Raw genomic sequence first — 20,368 nt, forward strand, 5'->3', positions numbered from 1 at the left:
TATAAACCAAGTGCTGTAGTCATTTTCATCCCAGCACGAAATCGACATTGAGTTTGGTGTGGTGACGCTTTATTTATCTTCCTGGCGAAATACAAACGTCAAATTGACTTACCTTCCAGTAAATCGAATTTAAGATGGGGTGGCACCTATACTGAAAATGAAATCACCTTACATATAAAATCCTTCTAGAAATATTTTATGTTTCGTCATTTTTTTTTTTTTTTTTCGAAAAGTCTTATCAATTTTGAAAAATCTCTCATTATCCTTTTTTTATGAAACTAGTCAATTTTTTTTATGTTTCTTTTTTTATTATTGTGCAATAAATTTTTTCTATTGTAAAAATATATTTTTTTAATATAATTTTTATATTATTGTTAATTTAAATTAAAAATAATAAAAAGTAATTTAGTTCATTGATAAAATAATAAAAAAAGGAAAATTTTGACAATAATTGATTATATTAAAAAAAAAAAAAAAAAAAAGAAAGAAAGAAATTGACAAATAACGACAAAACTGGTTGTTTGCATAAAAAAGAGAATATTTTAGTACATATTAAAAATCAGTTTAAAAATCTATTTTCTAATGCATACATAAAACGAATATTGCTTGCTCTGAAACTTTTGAATATTTATTTCACAAATTTATTCTTTTTAACTTATTCATATACGTGCTGTGATAAAAAAAAAAAAAATTCTCTATATAAAAATTACTTACATGCGTTAAATAAAAAAATTTGGTAAATACTTTAAAAAGTAATTATAAATTTTTTGTAATATTTTAAAAGATGAGAGAAAATAATGAAAGAATAGAAGAGATCAAATAATAGTAATAATAATAATAAAAAAAATGCTATACAAAAATTATAAAAAATAATTTAAATGAGAGAAAAAATAATTAAAGATAGAAAATATTAAATAATAATAATAAAATTTAAAAAAAAAATACTTTATATAAAAATTATAAAAAAACAGTTTGATTAAAGATAAATTTGTTCCAAGCAACAGAAATCCATTAGAAGGGTTCCATTAACTCCATCCGCTATATTTTCCATTATAGTGACTTTGTTATCTACAATTCAACTCCCTTGAGAAATTATTTTAACGAATTTTCTTCTATCCTCATGGACTTAAATATAAATAATATTAATTATTATAATAGTGTAACATTTTTGTCAAATTTAATTTTATTAAATTTTAGTATTCTATCAAAAAAAAAATAAATAAATTTAATACTCCATTTTCAATAATCGTAAATAGAATTTTTTATGTGAAGAGTTTTGATACTTTTTTTTTAAAAAAAAAGAGAGTATATTCACAATCACATTTTTCTGTTAAATAAATACAATTGTTTTTTATTAAAAAATAACAAATCAAAATAGTGATTTAACTGGTATATTTTTTTATTCGAAAAATACAATTCTAAATATATTGAATACAATAATAATTCTTCAAGAAACAATTTCAAATTTTTATATGAAATATAATGCAACTTTTTTTTTATTATAACAATATCAAAAAATATTTCCTTTATTAAATCTTCTTACAATCCAAATAGGGTAATATTTTTTAAAATTGGTTTTTCCTGTAAACAAATATTAAGAAAATAATGGGAATAATTCATTTGAAAATTTATATAAAAAAAATTAAAGTGGAAACGATCGGAAAATATTATTTTGAAAACTAAACAATTTGCAACTAATATAATTAATTTGGAAAAAATTAAAATAATAATAATTAATCAAAATAATAAAAATAATTAATTAAATAATTAATTAATAAAAGTGGGGAAAAAATGTAACAAGAAAAACTGAAAAAAATTGGCTAGAAAATAGCAGTGTGAGTAGAATAAATGGAAAACCAATGAGAAACATAAAAAAAACGAGATAACCATTTCTTTTTTTATTGTACATAGTGGTCACACTAATGTTTAGGGAAGAGAAATTTTACGTGAGATTCACATGTCTCGAGATTTACGGGGACAGAATTCGAAGCTAGAAAAAAAGGGGGAAAAACTTTATTCGTCAGAAAGTCGAGTCTAGAATCCAAAAAAAAACAGTGTTAGTAAAGCGACAGATAACGAGCAAAGTGCCACTGCCACTCAATGTACAAAGGTTCAATTTCTCGCTGACTCTCTTCCACTTTTCCCCAATATATAAACATTAAACAGACAGAATTTCGAATGCTCCAATATTTCAATCAGTATTGACATAAAACATACTTGACTAGAAATCAATTTTACCACCAGTTGATTCATTTATTGTCCATGTATTTTCAAATTAAATAAATTGCCACGAAAATGATAAATGAAATAAAATATTCATAAACTGAAATATAATTATTCTTTAATTATATTAATTTTTTCCAAAATTTCTATTGAAATGACAAGGAAAGACTTGAATGTCTAACAAAGAAACGGTTTTTAACTATTGGAAAAAAATTTAGTACGTCTGACTAAACTTGAATTTTACTACTGATAATAAAATAATTAAGAATTATAAAAACTAATACTTATTATTACTACTAGTAGAAAAATAAAAAATATTTGTAACGTCTAACTGAAACTTATTTCTACTACTGAAAAACGAAACGTAACTAAATTTTTCGCTTTTTCACTAGTAAAAATAAGTTTTTAGCAATTTATATTTTTGCTTTTCTTATCTATTCCATTAAAACAAATTCAAAACCTTAAAAATTGATTTGTACTGCTGGAAAATTCTACTAATTTTAAAACTTTTTCAGTAGTACAACTGAGTTTTAGTCAGACAAAGCTTTGAATTCTTGTAATTTTAATAATAATAGTAAAATACAGTTTGAGTCAGGCTGAAATCGATTTTACTACTGATGCAAAAATTATAACAATTCAAATACCTCGTCTGACTGAAAATTATTTATACTACTGAATAAGAAAAAAGCAATTTATATTTTTTCATTCCTTATCTATTGTATTAAAAAAAATTCAAATCGTCTGACTAAATTTTAGTTGTACTACTGAAAAATTATAACATCTGACTAAAATTTATCTGCACTACTTAAAAATAAAACGTTACTAATTTAAAATTTTTTCAGTAGTACAAATTAGTTTTAGTCAGACGAAGCTTTAAATTCTTATAATTTTAGTATCAGTAGTAAAATACAGTTCTAGTCAGACTAAAATCGATTTTACTACTGTTGCAAAAATTATAACAATTATACGTTGTCTGATTGAAACTGATTTGTACTACTGAAAAATAAAATGTAACTAATTGTTCACTTTTTCAGTAATACAAACAAGTTTTATTTAGACATATCGACATTTTGAATCATTAGAAGTTTACTATTAGTAGTAAAAGTCAATTGCAGAAGGATTTCACTATTTTTCACTAAAACTTGAAAAATTTGACCAGTCTGACAGAAATTGACCTCTACTACTGAAATAAAAATTACAAGAATTCTAAACATATTGTCTAAATAAAAAATTTGATTTTCACCACTAGAAAAAAGTAATTAATATTTTTACCCGTTTAAATAATAATAATAATAATAATAATAATAATAATAATAATTAATTCACCTTAGGGAAGAATAAAAAAAAAGTTGGCAAATAAAATTATAAAAATTTCTAACTAGATATAAATTTATGTTTTGATTAAAGAAAGAAAGAAAATTATAAATATACCCTAGGGGGTAAATATCTTGGTTTCCGTTTTGTTGTGTTTTCTAAAGAAACTTTAAATTTATGGGTGAAATGTAGAAATTCCCAAACTGTAAGGTGAATGATTACCTTTTGTGATTCTTTCGCATAGTTCGTTGTCTTGGGAAAAGCTTCTTACATTTTTCCTTGAAATATTTCTTAAACACGAGGACAAAAACCTTTATGTCTTAAAATTTGAAGCTGAAACAATGAAATTGTGGATGTCACAAAAAAAAGTGACAACTTCCTCTTTTCAATTTTCTATTGTGAAAGTGCACAAAAATTTCTCAAAATTATTAAATAATTTTCTTTTTTACAAATTTTAATTTAATTTAATGAAAACTATAATTTGTTTATTTTAATTAGTTATTTATTATTATTATTATTATTATTATTATTATTATTATTATTATTATTGTTTATATTTTTTTTAATTTATCATTATTCATTTTTTTATTATTCTGAAAGTAATAAATTTTTTAACTTTGACACATTTAATTATACGATAGATGAAGATTTTACTGCCTTATTTATTTTAACTGAGATTCGTAAATATATTTAGTATTATTAAACGTCGAAATTAAACTTAGTGAATGTGACGTGGTTTTGATTCATCGTCTTTAATTTTCATTTGAATTTTGGTAGATTCTCCACCTTTCATTTGGTACCATATCAAATATCCCTTATCCCCCAGGGTGGTATTATGTCCATATTATTACTATATATATATACATATATATATATACAGTATGGCATCAAAAACAACTTGCGGTACCCGAGAATTTCTACGAATTGAGCTACATTGCTGTAGGCTTTTTTTGTCACTAAAACTGGGTCACTGAGTTTTTCATACAGTAACATATATATAATCTATATACATATGCGAAAGCGATCAAACAAATCGAAAGATCAAAAAATAACAACAAAGGAAAAAAAAAACATTTGTGAATACCGCACTTGGAAAATTAAAATCAATGTCTATTTGTAAAGAAAACGTCTATAAATGAAAAAAATTATTTCTATCAAAAATTTTATCAAAAATTTTATTTTCTCTTATTTTCAATTATAGAAAAAAAAACAAATTTTTTTCCCTAACGATTTTTTTTAAATTTATTTATTTATTTATTCATAAACAAAAAAAAATTTCTTTATACAACTTTTTGAAGAAACTAGAGAAAATTGATCTTTTAAATTAATTAAAAAAAAAGAGTCGAGAAAATTAAATAAATCAATTGAGAGAGAAATTTAGCATTAATTTCGGAATAATTATCCATGTAGGACAATGAAGATGACAACGATGCTTGACGTTAGGTGGACCAATTATCTTCGATTACTGCTGACCATTGAATCGTTCATGTATATCTGTGTCGCTCAATGTTAATTATCAACTATTTTGATACAAACAAGATATATATATAATTATTATCATAAAAAAAAATTTATAATTTTACATAAAACTAAACTTTTAATTCCCCCCCCCATTTATTCCATTTTACAGCTATACGATAAAAATTAAATTGCAAAAAAAATTTTTCTATCTTCAATATTTTTTTATTACCTTTGGAAAAAGGCCAAAAGAAATTATTTTTTACGACTGAATAAAGTCAACTTAATTTAATCAATTGTTGACCTGAATTAATTTTTAGAAAAAAATATTTTTTTTTTACCAATTTGAAAATTTCTGAATGCAATTTTTTTTTTGTTTAAAAACAAAAAAAATTGTGTTTGCTTTTACAAGAAAGTGGGGAGAAAAAAAGGAGAACATTATTTTCAGTGTGATTCATTTTGTCTGAAATCAATTTGAATTAGTCGATAGAATCCCGACATAAATTACCCCCGTCCTTCTCTCCTTCTCATCGTTCTCGTTCGGGGTTCAATAATACTTAAGTTCTTCCGCCTCGTACAAAAGTCAAGAAAAGTTTAAAATTAAGAAATTCTTTTAATTCTAATTAAATTACTATGGTGATTTTTTAGGTCAATTCTTAATTGATGAAAACAATTTAGAAATTAAAAAATGTATATTAGTGTGCATTTTACACAACGACTAATGGAAAATTCATGTCTGACTAAAATCATTCTCTATCACTTGAGAATATATATTTATAATATCTAATCAGAAATTATCTTAATTTTCAATTTTTTTTTAATTTTAATATTTTATCAGTAATAACAAAGTAACAAAAAAAGTAATAAAAATTATTTGACAATTATTTTTTTTTATTTAATTAGGAAATTTTTTTCTTTTTTTTTTTTGAAAATAAAACAAAAAAAAAATTAATTTTTAAAAATATAATTTTATTAATATCTTCTATTATAAATATCTACTTACTCAGAAAGTGCATTGTTTTGACTAAATAAAAAAAAGGATAAAAATATTTTTGCTAATTATTCTTTTTATTAAATTTTCATCTCTTTTTTTTGGCAAATATTCGAAACGAAATTTAAATTTTTGCTAATTATTTTTTTATTTAATTAAATTTTCTTCTGTTTATTTTTGTAAATAAATAATATTTTTATAACAATAAAGTAATATAAATTTTTTAAATAAATTTTTGCTAATCTATTTTTTTCATTAAATTTTCTTCTCTTTATTTAAGCAAATAGGATCAGCCGGGATAAATCCGAACGCTTTTAGTAAGTTTCAACAATAACATAAGTTTTTTCTTTTAAAAGACAATCCGGTATTCTGGTGCATAAAGTTGTTACTTTACTTTCATAGAACAATTTTATGGGGTAACAAAAATTTTTGTTAAATTACAATCGCAGGAAACTTAGTGTTCGTATTTACCTCGATACTTTGCAACTTTCCTAAAATATGGGGGTAAATACGAACGCCACTGTATTTCACAAAAATCTTAAGGAAAATAAATTTAAAGTATTGCAATTGTTAAACTTATATAAAAACTCAAAAAAAATACGATAATAAACCTATTATGTAATAATGCATCATATATAAATACAAAAATCAAACAGGTTAAAAATTAAAATGCATTACACAATTAAAACCTTCAATAACTTTATCAAATCATAACGGATTTTTGCAAAACTTGGTACAGAAAGTATTTTGGAGTGATTGAATTTAAATACAAAAATAAAAGTCAAATTTTTTAAATTCAAAATGGCGGACTTTCCTAAAACTTATTTTTAAAAATGATCAAATTTGCTAACTCCAAATTCGTAATCAGCGACCCTGAAACCCCCCGAGTAACAATTTTCGAGCGAATCCAATGAATTTTTTAATTCTCGTCCGCCATTTTGAATTTTGAAAAACTGACGTCAAATTGGTAATCAGCGACCCCAAAAACCCTAGAACACCAAATTTTATTAAGATCCTGAAAAACTTTTTTCAACAAACCATTTAGCAAAAAAAGTGGAACACTCCTTCGAGAGAACAGAGATTAAGTTTCTGCTTATTAATTACTAACGAGGATACGTATATAGAAAGAAAAAGTTTTTTCTATGTACTTTTATAATGTTAAAATAATAGTGTAATCAAATAAAAACAATTTTTGATATAAGAAAAAATGATTGAAAATACCGTTCGGATTTACCCCGGTTTTCCAATTTTCCGGGGTAAATACGAACGGTCTGATATTATTAATAAAATTTTACAGAAGGCAAAAATCAAAAATAGTTTCTATTCTATTATTCATAACAAACAATTATAAAAACCGCTGCCAAGTTGATGTATGTATTTTTGTGTTCATTCCATGAACACTTTGCTTCCTCATGGAGATATTTTGCGATCAGTTTACGATTTTTTATTTATATTTATTTATATAATAATAAGTAAAAAATTAAACTAAAAAAAAAATTAAAAAAAGTTTATCACCAAGAAAAAGCTTTCTAATCTAATTATAATGATTTTACAGATACATAAAGATTTTTGAACAAAAAATGCAAACAGGTTTTTATCAATATTATTTATTTTTAAAATGTCAATAACTTTGGATAAAGTAATCGTAAAATGTTCGTTAATAGGTCAAAAGATGCGTCTTGAAAATCTCTACAAAATGAAACTAAAAAAACTGTAGGTGTCATAACATTTTTTTAAAGTTATGAGCAAAAAACGATTTTTTATGATTTTTAAAATGTCAATAACTTTGGATAAAATAATCGTAAACTGTTCGTTAATAGGTCAAAAGATGCGTCTTGAAAATCTCTACAAAATGAGACTAAGAAAACTGTAGGTGTCATAACATTTTTTTAAAGTTATAAGCAAAAAACGATTTGTTATGATTTTTAAAATGTCAATAACATTGGATAAAATGATAGCAGATTGTTCGTCAATAGCTCAAAAAATGCGTCTTAAAAAACTCTACAAAATTAAGTAAAACATCCCAACTTTCAAAACATGTGTTTCAAGTTATGGGCAAAAAACGATTTTTCAAAAATTTTAAAAGTCAAAAAAAATATAGTTATTAATATGTATTAATTTGTCCCAAAGTTTTCTCATTTTATGTCCCCAAGTGAGATCTACAATTTAAAAAAAAATTCAGCCCTAAAGCTCTTATAGAATTTGAGATATTTATGAAAATGTAATGTATATATACACACACACACACATACGGAATGACATTTTCTAAAAATGTCATTTTTGGATTCCTGAGGTCAAAAAACATAAAGATATGTCAAAAAAATGAGTTCGAAAAATTTCGCGAAAACAATACTTCCTCCATGAGGAAGCAATAATAAAATGAATTTTTAGCTTCTTTTTCTTCAAATACAAGACAAAATACTGAAAGAGTGTCATCGTTGATTTTCAATCTTTTTTGCAATACTCGTTATCTTTGTTTATGCTGTTGCTAATTAACAAACGAAAAATTGGATAATACTTAGAATCTCTTGAAGAGGATCTGAGGTAAAAATTCTCATGTCTAACTTATTTTTTAAAAATTTTAATTAAGCTGAAATAATTAGCGTTCGGATTTACCCCGGCTGACCCTATTGATTAAAACAAAAACAGAAAATTAATTAATAAAACTTTGAATTGATTAATAATAATTTATTCTTGATGTGAGAAACTTTGTTTCAAAATTCAAAACGAAATTTATATCTTCAGTTAATTAATTTTCTTGTTAATATATTTTTTGTTGCGTAATTTTAGTTTGCGAGAATTATTATAATGGCTTCGTTGTGTTTATATACATATATATATAATTGACGTTTCAATATATTTATTTGAATTGGTATTTGTAATTATAGATTGACAATATCACCTGACAAGAACAGCCAACACTTCGAATGTCATTCTCTGAGATCTTAACAGTTAGATTCAATTGAGAAATTCACGGTGTTGGCTCTTGTCCTTGGCAAATTGGAAACTAGCGTTACGTATCTATACAGTATAGTCAATCCAAGTTGAATCTCAAGTTCTATAGATTATCTTCCTCTGAGTTGAGTGTGTTTATAGACATTGCAATTTGACCTTTGACAACGAGGGAATTTCAGTTTACCTACTCACAACTTGATACATTATTTCTCAAAAAAAAAAAAAAAAAATATTGAGCAACTGTTAATAAATAAATAAATAACCAGAAACGTAATTTTAGAAATAGATTTTTTTTCCATAGAAACGAAATTAGAATAATATTAATATTTCTAATTAATATTTCCTTTTAATTTTAATTCCGCATTAATTGTTGCTTTTTAATTAATTTTATACATTATCAAGGAATTTGATAAAACTTATCTAAGCTTTTGTTATTTCAAAGTAATAATGCTCCTCGTAGCTCGAGATAATCGTATGTGCTTAACTTAAATCCCATTGAGAGTTGGTACACGTATCTTATAAATAAAGTCGATCAATCGATTTATACTCTAAATGAATCTAGATGGGAGAATTATCTAACAAATTTATTGCAATAATTATCGCGATTTTAATATAAAAAAAGTTTAATTACTAGAATCAAATAATTTCATTATACAAAAAATATATTAAATTAATAATAATTGCAATAAATTTTAATTAAAAATAATAAAAATTTTTGACATATTTTGTATCAGTATTTTATGAGAAATTAACATATTGCAATTAAAATATTAATTTAATTAGCTATTGCTATTTATATTTATTGTATTTATATACCCGAATATATTTATATTTCGATAAAATTATAATTTATAAAATTATTATGGAAAAAAAAATCATTTATATCTGACATAATGAATGAATTGATAGTGAAGCAAAACTAATTATTGCATTTATTTTCACTTTGATCATCTGCAAATGTTTCCTAATTAATCACATCAATGCAACAGATCTTTATGACTAATGGCGATTATGAAGTGGAAATTATCACTCACTCTTCATATATATATATATATATATATATAGACTGAAAGTGAAATAAATGAGCATTATATGTCACAAGTAGATAATTAATTTATTAAATTCAGAAATTGTATACAATAATTAATAATAATTGATAATATTAATTTAGCTACTAATAAATTAATAATATTAATTAGCTGTTAATAAATAACAAAAATAAGATTTCTCACTTTCATTTTCTCTTCTTTACTATAAAGATATTAGGAAAATATGACACAAAAAAAAAAATTCCACAGAAAAGAAATTCCTTCATGAAAGCCTCATTCTTCTGTCAGAAAATATCCTCATATCTTTTTAATTATCCTCTAAACTCTTCTAATTGATTTCCATCCAATCTTTTTCTACTTTATTTCTCATATAAAAAAAAATGTTACGATCACTAGATTTCATACACCGGAGATTGTAAATTAATTTAATTATTAAATTTCCTTTTGATGGTCAAAACTGCGTGATAGATTTTAAAAAACAATTAATTAAATACTAAATTTTTTTCATTAGCAAAAAAAATTCTATTATTTAAATAAATTTTTTTTTCAATTTGTTTTGATATTTATTTTTTGTTATCTTATTAATAAAATAAATAAATGTCGAAAAAGAAATAAAAAAAAAACAGTTTTTTGTAATGATAATGAAATGAAAAGATATTGTATTTTGAACAAGTGACAGTTTCAATTTAAAAATTATAAAACTCAAGCTGTTAAAAGACTGTAATACAGAAAATGAGACGTGATGAGAATTCGCCAACTATTTTCTGTTATATGTTGGATGAAGGACAATTTTACGCGAGAAGATGTATAAAGGGACATTAAGAGATGAAGGAAAATGCGTACAAAGAGGACAAACCTTGGGTCCTAAAGGTTCCCTTGGCACCTCGTAAACAGTAAACCTTTCTAATCCGTAATCGGCTTATACTGCCATGAGAGATACCCTTATATAGTCAACAACACGTTCTTCTTGTCCACGCTTCTTCTTTTTCTCTCTCGCAGGTGGTAAAAATTGCTTTCATCTCAAAAAAAAAAGTTTTCCAAAATACGACATAATATCCTAAATATAATCTTCTTATATATGTTTACATAAATGTCATGAAGGAAAAATGATAATAATGCTTAGGGCGAAAAAAGTCATTATTGTCATCTTGAAAAGGGGGAAAAGTGAAATTTAGAAAGAAAGGATAATATCTTATCTCTAAATGGAGACATTTACAACAGAAGAGAAAATTTTCAAAAAAGAAACTGAAAGTAATTTATTTTTTTATTTTTTTCAACTTTTAATTCACAGTTCTTATATATATTGATAATTCATTTCAACTGCGAGAGAAAGAGATATCAGCATCTTGCGGCAGAAATTTGAACTAGTAAAAATTATCGGTTGGTAATTTCGTTCAGCCTTTTTTTTGGTTCCTACCAACACCGCAAGATGGTGAGATCGCGTTCTCTCACAGTCGTAATGCATTTTTAACCTTCGCTTGACAAGATGCCCACCCAGGGTGGGCCAGACAAATTGAAATTGCCATATCTTCTAAAGTTTTGCCTTAATTGAATCGCGATTTTAAGTCACTGAACAAAATCTTAAGAACTTTCAAAAAATGTAAAAACAAATTTTAAAAAAAAATTTCTTCTTGATTATTTATAACTTTTATCAATGTATGTACGGAGATAACCGGGATGATTCAGATATTTTTTTAATTCTATTTTACAAAAAGACTTGAAATCATGCAGACTTTTCACTGTGAGTGTTTTATGATGTCAAATAATAGATATAAAAAATATTATATTGCATTTTTCATTTGTTTAAACAATTTATTGTTATTATTTATTAACTTTCTTTGTTCTACACCTAAAAAGTTGCAGTTTTTTTCTAATTTTGCAATTTATCAAGCGGAATATAATAAAAGATAGATTTGATGTAAAATTATTAATTCAACAATTGTTTAAACAATTATTGTTATTATTTATTAACTTTCTTTGTTCTGCACCTAGAAAGATGCAGTTTTTTTCTAATTTTGCAATTTATCAAGCCGAATATAATAAAAGATAGATTTGAAGTAAAATTATTAATTCAACAATTGTTTAAACAAATAAAGTTAATAAATAACAACAATAAATTGTTTAAACAATCGTTTGAATACTAAATTCATATAAAATCTTCATGTTTATTATGTTGAGCTTGTTAAGTTGCAAAGTTAGAAAAAAATTGCAACTTTCTTGGAACATTATAAAGAAAGTTAATAAATAGCAACAATTATTTGTTTAAACAATTGGTTAAATAGTAAATTCATATAAAATCTTTGTGTTATTATGTTGTGCTTGTTAAGGTGCAAAATTAGAAAAAAATTGCAATTTTCTAGGAATATTATGAAGAATGTTAATAAATAGCAACAATTATTTGTTTAAACAATTTATAATAATAGTTGTTGCAAATTGAATTATATATTTTATTTTATTTATAACCTTTGAATTAATAACTACGAAGAAAAGGTAACAAATTTATAAAATTCTTCTACTGTCGTATGTATATTTGAAAAAGTTATAAATTATTAATAATAAATTGTTTAAACAAATAAAAATCAACAAAACATTAATAAAATATATTATTTGGTAACATATAACAATTTTGGAAAAAAACTGAATGATTCTAAGTCTTTATTGCAATATACAAAGAAGAAAACATTTGGCCCACCCTGGGTGGGATCTTGTCAACCGTGTATATAAAAATTATCCAGTCCGGCGAAGTTTAATTCTATAAAAGCTAATAGATTTATGTACAAAAAATAATAATGTAAACAAAAATAATTCAAAACTATTTATATTTTTCTATACACTGAAAAAAAAAATTTATTTCATTCAAATAATCAGTTGAATATTATCAAATAAATATTTACTTGAACCAAATAAATTTTCGAACCAAATAATTATTGAACTAATAATTTCTCTATTTGAAACAAATATCATTTAATTGATTCAATAATTATTTAATAGAAATGAAAATTTATTTTGTTAATACTCAATTATTTATTTAATAAATTTCTAGTGTTGAAATTATTTGAATCGAATAATTTTTTTTCACTGTATATAAAAATTTATCAGAACCTTTAAAAGTTTTTCAATATAAAGTGAAATTCCCCTCCTCCCAAAAAAATCTTGTTTTTTTTATAAATCCATCAATATATGCGGATGGTATTAAATTTTTTTTTTCTTTACAAATTGTCTGCACAATATTGCATCACGTATAATAGAAATATGTAAATAAGAGACGCAACACTTTTAAATGACATATATATATCATGCGCGCAACAAGATTCCTAATATTACGTCACGTTATTTCGTCTCACTCGTGTGATGGAAAAATGATATGACAAAATATGTAATACTTATACGTTTACAATGCGTCAACGTTCTTCTTACGTGTGTGGCAAACAACTTGATATGATTTTTTTTACAGTGGCAAAAAAAATAAATTCCATGAGAAATTTTCACCAGAATAAAAATGAAGAAAAATTTCACATGCTACTTTCGTTTTTCTTTTTTTTCTTTTTTTTAGGCGACGGAAATGTGAGCTTTGAAGAGTTCGTGGAAATCGTCAGCAATATTGGAGGAGCGAGTGCAGCAGCTCCTCCTGATCAAGATCAAGAAGAACAAGAACTTCGTGATGCCTTTCGGGTGAGTTCCAACACTCAATTTATTTTCAAATCTATTTTCAGTGAGAGAGAGAAAGAGGAGTTGCATTCGGCCTTTTACAGCTTAACTTTTGGTTAGAAAAAAAGTCTTTTCATTCAAAAAAAAGAGAGAGAAAAGAAATCTTTAAAAAAGATTTTTTTTTCAAAAAAAAATTTTCTACTTTTTAATTGAAATAAAAATCTTAAAAGTTAATTGGTTGAATACTTTTGACACTATCACTTTTGTTCCCTAAAGTAGATGGACCCTCATTCAAGTTAAGAATTTTTCATTGTACACTCTCTCTCTCTTATTCTCTCTGGGCATTTCCTTATCTTTGACTTAAGAAATCCGACCATTCATTTCTGCGCGTACATTTTTCGTCCCTTTTTTTCCATCTCTTAATACATTTTTTGGGCTTGCAGCTTCTTTTCGTCGAGATAACGAGCTGTAATAATAATCTTTAGTTTTTTTTCCTCTTTATTTTATTCTTATTCTTATATATCCTTTACCTTTTTTTTCCATCCGTCAACATTTTTTTTTTTTTACACTCTCAACTGTCAAAAAATAACAGACGTGTTCGTTGTACATTTTCGTGATTTCTTGTATCAAAAGTAGCAGAGGGAAAACTTTAAAAATTAAAGCCTCGACCCAGAGAAAAAGAGAAACGAAAACATAGTAAAGCTTGAGAGAGATCTTCAAGCCATTTGGTAAACGTGTACCAAACGAAAGCAGTTTTTTTTCTTACTTTTTTTTTTTTTTTTTTTGTTCCCTTTTTTTACGTACTTTACACTTCCTCTGAAAATATAGCGGTTGGTGAGATAAATTTCGTATAATGTTTCTTTCGATTCGACTATAATTCTCACGTTGATAAAATACGGGAAATGAGACAGAAATGTTTATTAATCTGTATACATTTATTGCATATAAATAAAATAATAATTTATTTATTATTCCGAAAAAAAAAATTTTATCAATAATTATTATAGAAAGAAGGGCAAATATTACAGAAATCACAAATGTTTGACTATAATTGACCTTTACTATTGTTGGCAAAAATTCTGGAAGAATTTAAAACAATGTCTGACATTGTGTAAGTTTTACTACTTAAAACAAAGTTGGTTTGTTTCGTCTGACTAAAATCGACTGTTACTACTTAAAACAAAATTCTTTTTATTTGTCTTACTTAAATCGACTGTTACTACTTAAAACGAAATTTATTTTGTTTCGTCTAACTGAAATTGACTGTTACTACTCAAAACAAATTGATTTTGTTTCAGTTTTTTGTTTGTTTTTTCAGTTTAGAGCTTCGTCTGACTAAAACTGATTTGTACTACTGAAAAAGTTTGAAATTAGTAGCATTATATTTTTCAGTAGTAAAAAGTACTTTCAATCAGACTACGTATTTGAATTGTCTGACTAAAATTTATTATTACTACTGAAAAAGAAAAAAATTTGTAGAATTTTATTTTTCAGTAGTACAAATCAATTTAAGTTCGACGGCATATTTTTATAATTTATTTCATTAGTAATAAATTTGATTTCAGTCTGACTAAAACTTTATTCTACTATTTGCACTAAAATTACAAAAATCCATAGCTTCGTCTGACTAAAACTGATTTGTACTACTGAAAAAATTTGAAGCATTATATTTTTCAGTAGTAAAAAGTAGTTTCAATCAGACTACGTATTTGAATTATCTGACTAAAATTTATTATTACTACTAAAAAAGAAAAAATGTGTAACACTTTATTTTTCAGTAGTACAAATCAAAAGTCCGACGGCATATTTTTATAATTTATTTCATCAGTAATAAATTTGATTTCAGTCTGACTAAAACTTTATTCTACTACTTGGAGTAAAATTTCAAAAATTCAGAGCTTTGTCTGACTAAAACTGATTTGTACTACTGAAAAAAGATTGAAATTAGTAGCATTATATTTTTCAGTAGTAAAAAGCAGTATCAATCAGATTACGTATTTTAATTGTCTGGCTAAAATTTATTATAACTACTGAAAAAGAAAAAAATTTTATTTTTCAATAGTACAAATCAATTTCAGTCAGACTAATTAAATGCTTGAAAATTTTTTGCAAATCTAACTCTTGTATTCTTTTTCTGCGACAAAAAAATACAAAAATTATTATATTAATTTTTTTCCTAATAATAAACAAAATGAAAAATAATAAAAAATTTTTTAATGAAAACAAATAACTATCGTAAAAGAAGAAAGTTTTCTCTCAATTAAAAAGTTAATTTAAAAAAATGAATCTAAATTTTTTACGAGTACAAAAAACGTGATTAGAGTGAAATATCATAGAGCCTCGTAAAAATTCAATCGCACCTCGTGTTTTTTCTCCTCTTGAATTTTTTTCTCTTCTTTCTTTTTTTTTTGATTTTTAATAAAGCCATAAATCATGTGTGCTCGTAATGAAGACTCTAGACTGCGTTTTGCAATCGTGATACTTGTATTTGTAGTGGAGAAAAATAATTTACAACTAGGTAACTGAATGTTTCCTTCCTTTCTTTTGCTTCAAGTGAAAGAGCGGTTGTCTCGCAAAAAAAAAAAAGAAAAAAAGAAAACTGGAAAAATTACCCAAGTACCCTCAAGGGAAAACGTGCTTCTTATCAGCACCCCACTTTTTATTTTTTTTTTCTGTGTACCCGTCGTCTACCCTCGTACGATTTTCATGGTCACCACGAGACCTCTGAACAAATAGGATTTTTTTTCCTTTCGTCTCTTCAATCGTTCGCTGAACTCACGAAAAAAAATCTCACCCATATTCTTTTGTAATTACCAACAGGTGTAATCGAAAGAATCATTTTCTTTTTTGATTTGACAATTTTCAAATTTAATTTAACAATATCATTTTTTTATATTTTTTTTATTTATTTAATTATCATAATTGTAATTATATCGAAAGAAATTTTCAAATTTGTCTCTTTTCCTAAATAAAATTTAACTGAAAAAAGAAATAAAACTACATTTGCAGAAAAAAATTATTTTTATAAAATAAATTTTTAAAGATTTTCATAAATTTGAATTGTCTTTTGATTTACTTTTTATCATACAGACGTCTTGAAAGGTAAATTCTTCGTTATTCAAAACGAAATTTCCCAAAGATTGACATATGCAGGATTACTGTCATGAAATAGAAAGTCTAAAATTGAATCGAAAAATCCGTGATGCAGAATTTTCTTTTAAAACAAAAAAAATTCAAATATTCTAAAGAAATTGTATCCAATTGTAAATGTTACAGATATATATAAATTCTCAATTTTTCTCGAATTTAAAAATAAATTATTGGAAAAATATTTTAAATATTTTCAAGTAGAAAAAAAAATTTAATTTTCTTCTAAAAAGTTATTTATTTTTACATTGCTTTTCGCAAATTCTTTCACCGAGTGGAGAAAAAAAAATTACAAAAAAAAAAAGAAAATTTTATGATTCGTGAAAAAAGTTGAAAGAAAATCGCATTACGCTTATGTCAGTTGCATTGTCTCGAAGAATCTTCGAGAGGAAATTTTCCATCTAAGTGGTAACAATCTGTAAACAAGAAATGGAAAATAGAAGCCATTCAGTGAGAAAAGCTTCTGAGAGACATAAACTATTGTTGTTTTTCTCTGTGACAAATTCGACTTAATATTTATTTATACATTTTTTTTAAATATAAAAATATAAACTATTAATATTAAATTTAATTTACAATTATAGTTAACAAACAAAAAAGAACATAATTTTCTTAGTTTCATTATATAACGACAGTAATTTAAAGAAAATCCTATTTTTTGGTGTTTCCCATTGGGAAAATAGAAAAAGGATGATAAAAAGAAAGGGTTGAAGAAAAAAGAGAAAAAGTAGAAAGCATGTCAAACTGTTACTTGACAATGGGCTTCTAATGATTCTCATACCATCCGGACTCCTTCAAATGATATTGTACTCGTTTTACTTTTTCTTTTTTTCATCCCATATCAAGATATAACTTTTCTTTTTTTATCCAATTCTAACCCGTTTATTCTCTCTCTCTCTCTCTCTCTCCATATATATAGTGTCCCTCCTTATTTCCAGTCGTTAACGTCAATCAGATCAATGGACAGAAAAAAAATTGATTTAGATAAATGTATTAAATTTAATATAATTTCGCTTTATTTGTCTCACAATTTTTTTTACATCAACTGCTACTATTATTTCTAATGCAATAAATTTAAAAAAAAATTATTTGAAATTAATTTAATAAAAAATAAATTAATTAATAATTTAATTAAATAATAGGAACATAAATAAATTAAGTAATATATAAATACAGTGATAAATAAATTAATAAATTAATTAATAAATAATTTGTAAGGATCGAAAATCGTTTTCATTAACGTAATTAAATGGTCGTTACCGTCAGCTCCCTAGAATTTAAATTACGGCGGGTCATGTAGCGTCTTGCCGCTAGGTGACGCTAGCGAGCAGCTTTGCTAGCAGACAAAAAAAACCACGTTTTGTCGTAAGTCGGTAGAAATAGAGAAAAGCAGAGCGATGCGTGCTACCGTTGAACATACATTGAGTATTTCCGCAATTTATTCTCTGTATTGTATGACTTTAAAATACTGTTTTAATAAATGTTCAATTGTTATAGGGATCTGAAATCATAGGGAATTATGGGAAAACTGATCCCGTTGCGTCAGCCATCTTTATTTTTTATCTCTTTCTTCTACATATATTTTAAAAAGGATGAAACGAAAAATGGCTGACACAACGGGGTCGTCACCAGATGGCGTATCGCAGTATTTCAGATCCCAATATTAAAGGCAAGTTGAGTGTATTCCATAATTATAATCTGTAGATTATCTGGTGAACCTGTCGGATCTATACTACGGATTTGTCAATCATCTTCGGTAAGTTTAGTCTACTTTTCCCCTGATATTATCTGCCATTTATTTGCCTGCGTCGTTCACCGCTGCCAATGGAACCATTTTCAAGATGCCTAGGAATCTTCACTGTTGAATAATTTGTGCCTCCCGAACGAATCAAACCCCTCTATTAATTTAAATCTTAATTTACAAACAAATCTCGGTGCATAGGTTGTCACAAATTTAATTAATAAATTAAATAATACATAAGGTAATGAATAAAAAAATTGTAATTGTAAGATGTAACACAATTTTTTCCCTCCTACAATGAGGCTATATATAATATTATAATAGACAACCCAGGTGCGAATTTTCCGTCGGCCCATGGTTGGGCCAACTTTGCAAAAGTTGGGACAACTTCACCTGCCAAAGGGTGGGCCAACTAGCGAAATGATAACGGTTTACCACCCATTGGCATCGATGGTCGGCCCAACAACTCGTCCCAAGGTTGGTCCAACTCTAAAAGTGTATGTTGTACCAACTATAATTCTCATTGGTTGGCCCGACAATTTGTCCCAAAGTTGGTCCGACAACTGGTCCCAGAGTCGAACCAACTTTAAATGAATATGTACCAAAAATGTAAATAATTAAACACATGAATTAATTATACAATTAGCACACTGGTAAGTGCTGAAGAATTTTACATATGTCCTTACTTATTAATATTAAACGCAATCTCCTAATACATTTTTGAAAATATATAACGCTCGCTGGGATCGAACCCCTAACCTAACGCATCGCAGTCTTATACGCTAACCATTACGCTACGCTTACATGGGATTATTTTTCAGAAATGTATTTGAAAGCTGACTGAAGAAAATAATAGCTTAGGCAGCATTAGAAGAATAATAAAAAACAATAATGATGCGGCACGACATACATATTTTAATAAAAAATATATTTAACAAAATTGATAAACGTTATTAAAAAATGAAATATTTTAAAACTAATGAAATGAGGATTATTCTGAATTTATTAATTAAAAGCATATCAAATTCTGCATTTAACATGCCTATTATATGAAGTACTTTGAATTAACGAATTGTTAACAAACAATTAATAAAAACAATTTGGCCAACCATAGCGTTTAAGTCTTTTAAACTACGTTTGCCGAAGTTTTGACGACGGTCGGGGCAACCTTCACCCAGAGTTTGGCCAACCGAAGCATTTAAGTCTTTTAAACCATGTTTCCCGAAGTTTTGCCGACGGTTGGCCCAACTCTGGTTTAAGTTGGGCCAACGGTTGGCTTTACTCAGCATGCCATAGTTGACATGCAAAGTTGGCCCGACCTTGGTTACTTGTAAATACCCAGGTTGGACCAACTTTGGTTACCAAACTTCGCTTGCCAAAGTTAGGCCAACCTAGGCCCAACCATTCAACTCTGGCAGCCAGCCTAAATTCGCACCTGGGAAAAAAAATTTTTGACTTTACTCCAACTGATGATACTCAACATCTCGGCAATAAAAACAATTACAGCAAAACTGTATCCAATTGACAGTACATAAAAAATAATTAAAAACAATTTTTCCTTTTCGATTATTTCCGGTGCTTGAATTTTATCAATTCTTCTTATATCGTTGTATAAAAAATTGTGCAGTAAACCATAATCTGATGCTCTTTGAAGTATTTGATTAAAACGATCTATAAAAGGTGAACCGCTTCTTGCCTTCCAGCTAATTAGTTGATATAACAAAGTCTCATGTAGTATTTTGACATTAAATTCTCGTCGTTTAAAATTTTTAAGAAAATTATTGACAATCAATTCAGCATCATTTATAAGACAACTTATGTTTTTGTTCCTTTCCAAGTAAT

General features: G+C 25.7%; 1 protein-coding gene across 3 annotated transcripts in view; it reads left to right on the forward strand.

Annotated features, from left to right (window-relative positions):
• Window positions 1-20,368, forward strand: part of LOC127288015 (uncharacterized) — a 95,550-nt gene that overhangs the window by 48,383 nt on the left and 26,799 nt on the right. For all 3 annotated transcript variants that reach the window (XM_051315200.1, XM_051315201.1, XM_051315198.1), the window contains exon 4: window positions 13,544-13,662. In XM_051315200.1, the coding sequence (XP_051171157.1) occupies window positions 13,544-13,662 (119 nt within the window). The remainder of the gene's footprint in view (window positions 1-13,543; window positions 13,663-20,368) is intronic.

The sequence above is a fragment of the Leptopilina boulardi genome, unplaced genomic scaffold (genome assembly GCF_019393585.1).
Source record: "Leptopilina boulardi isolate dan_hultmark-lab unplaced genomic scaffold, ZJU_Lbou_2.1 LbouV2_38, whole genome shotgun sequence".
Classification (NCBI taxonomy): domain Eukaryota; kingdom Metazoa; phylum Arthropoda; class Insecta; order Hymenoptera; family Figitidae; genus Leptopilina; species Leptopilina boulardi.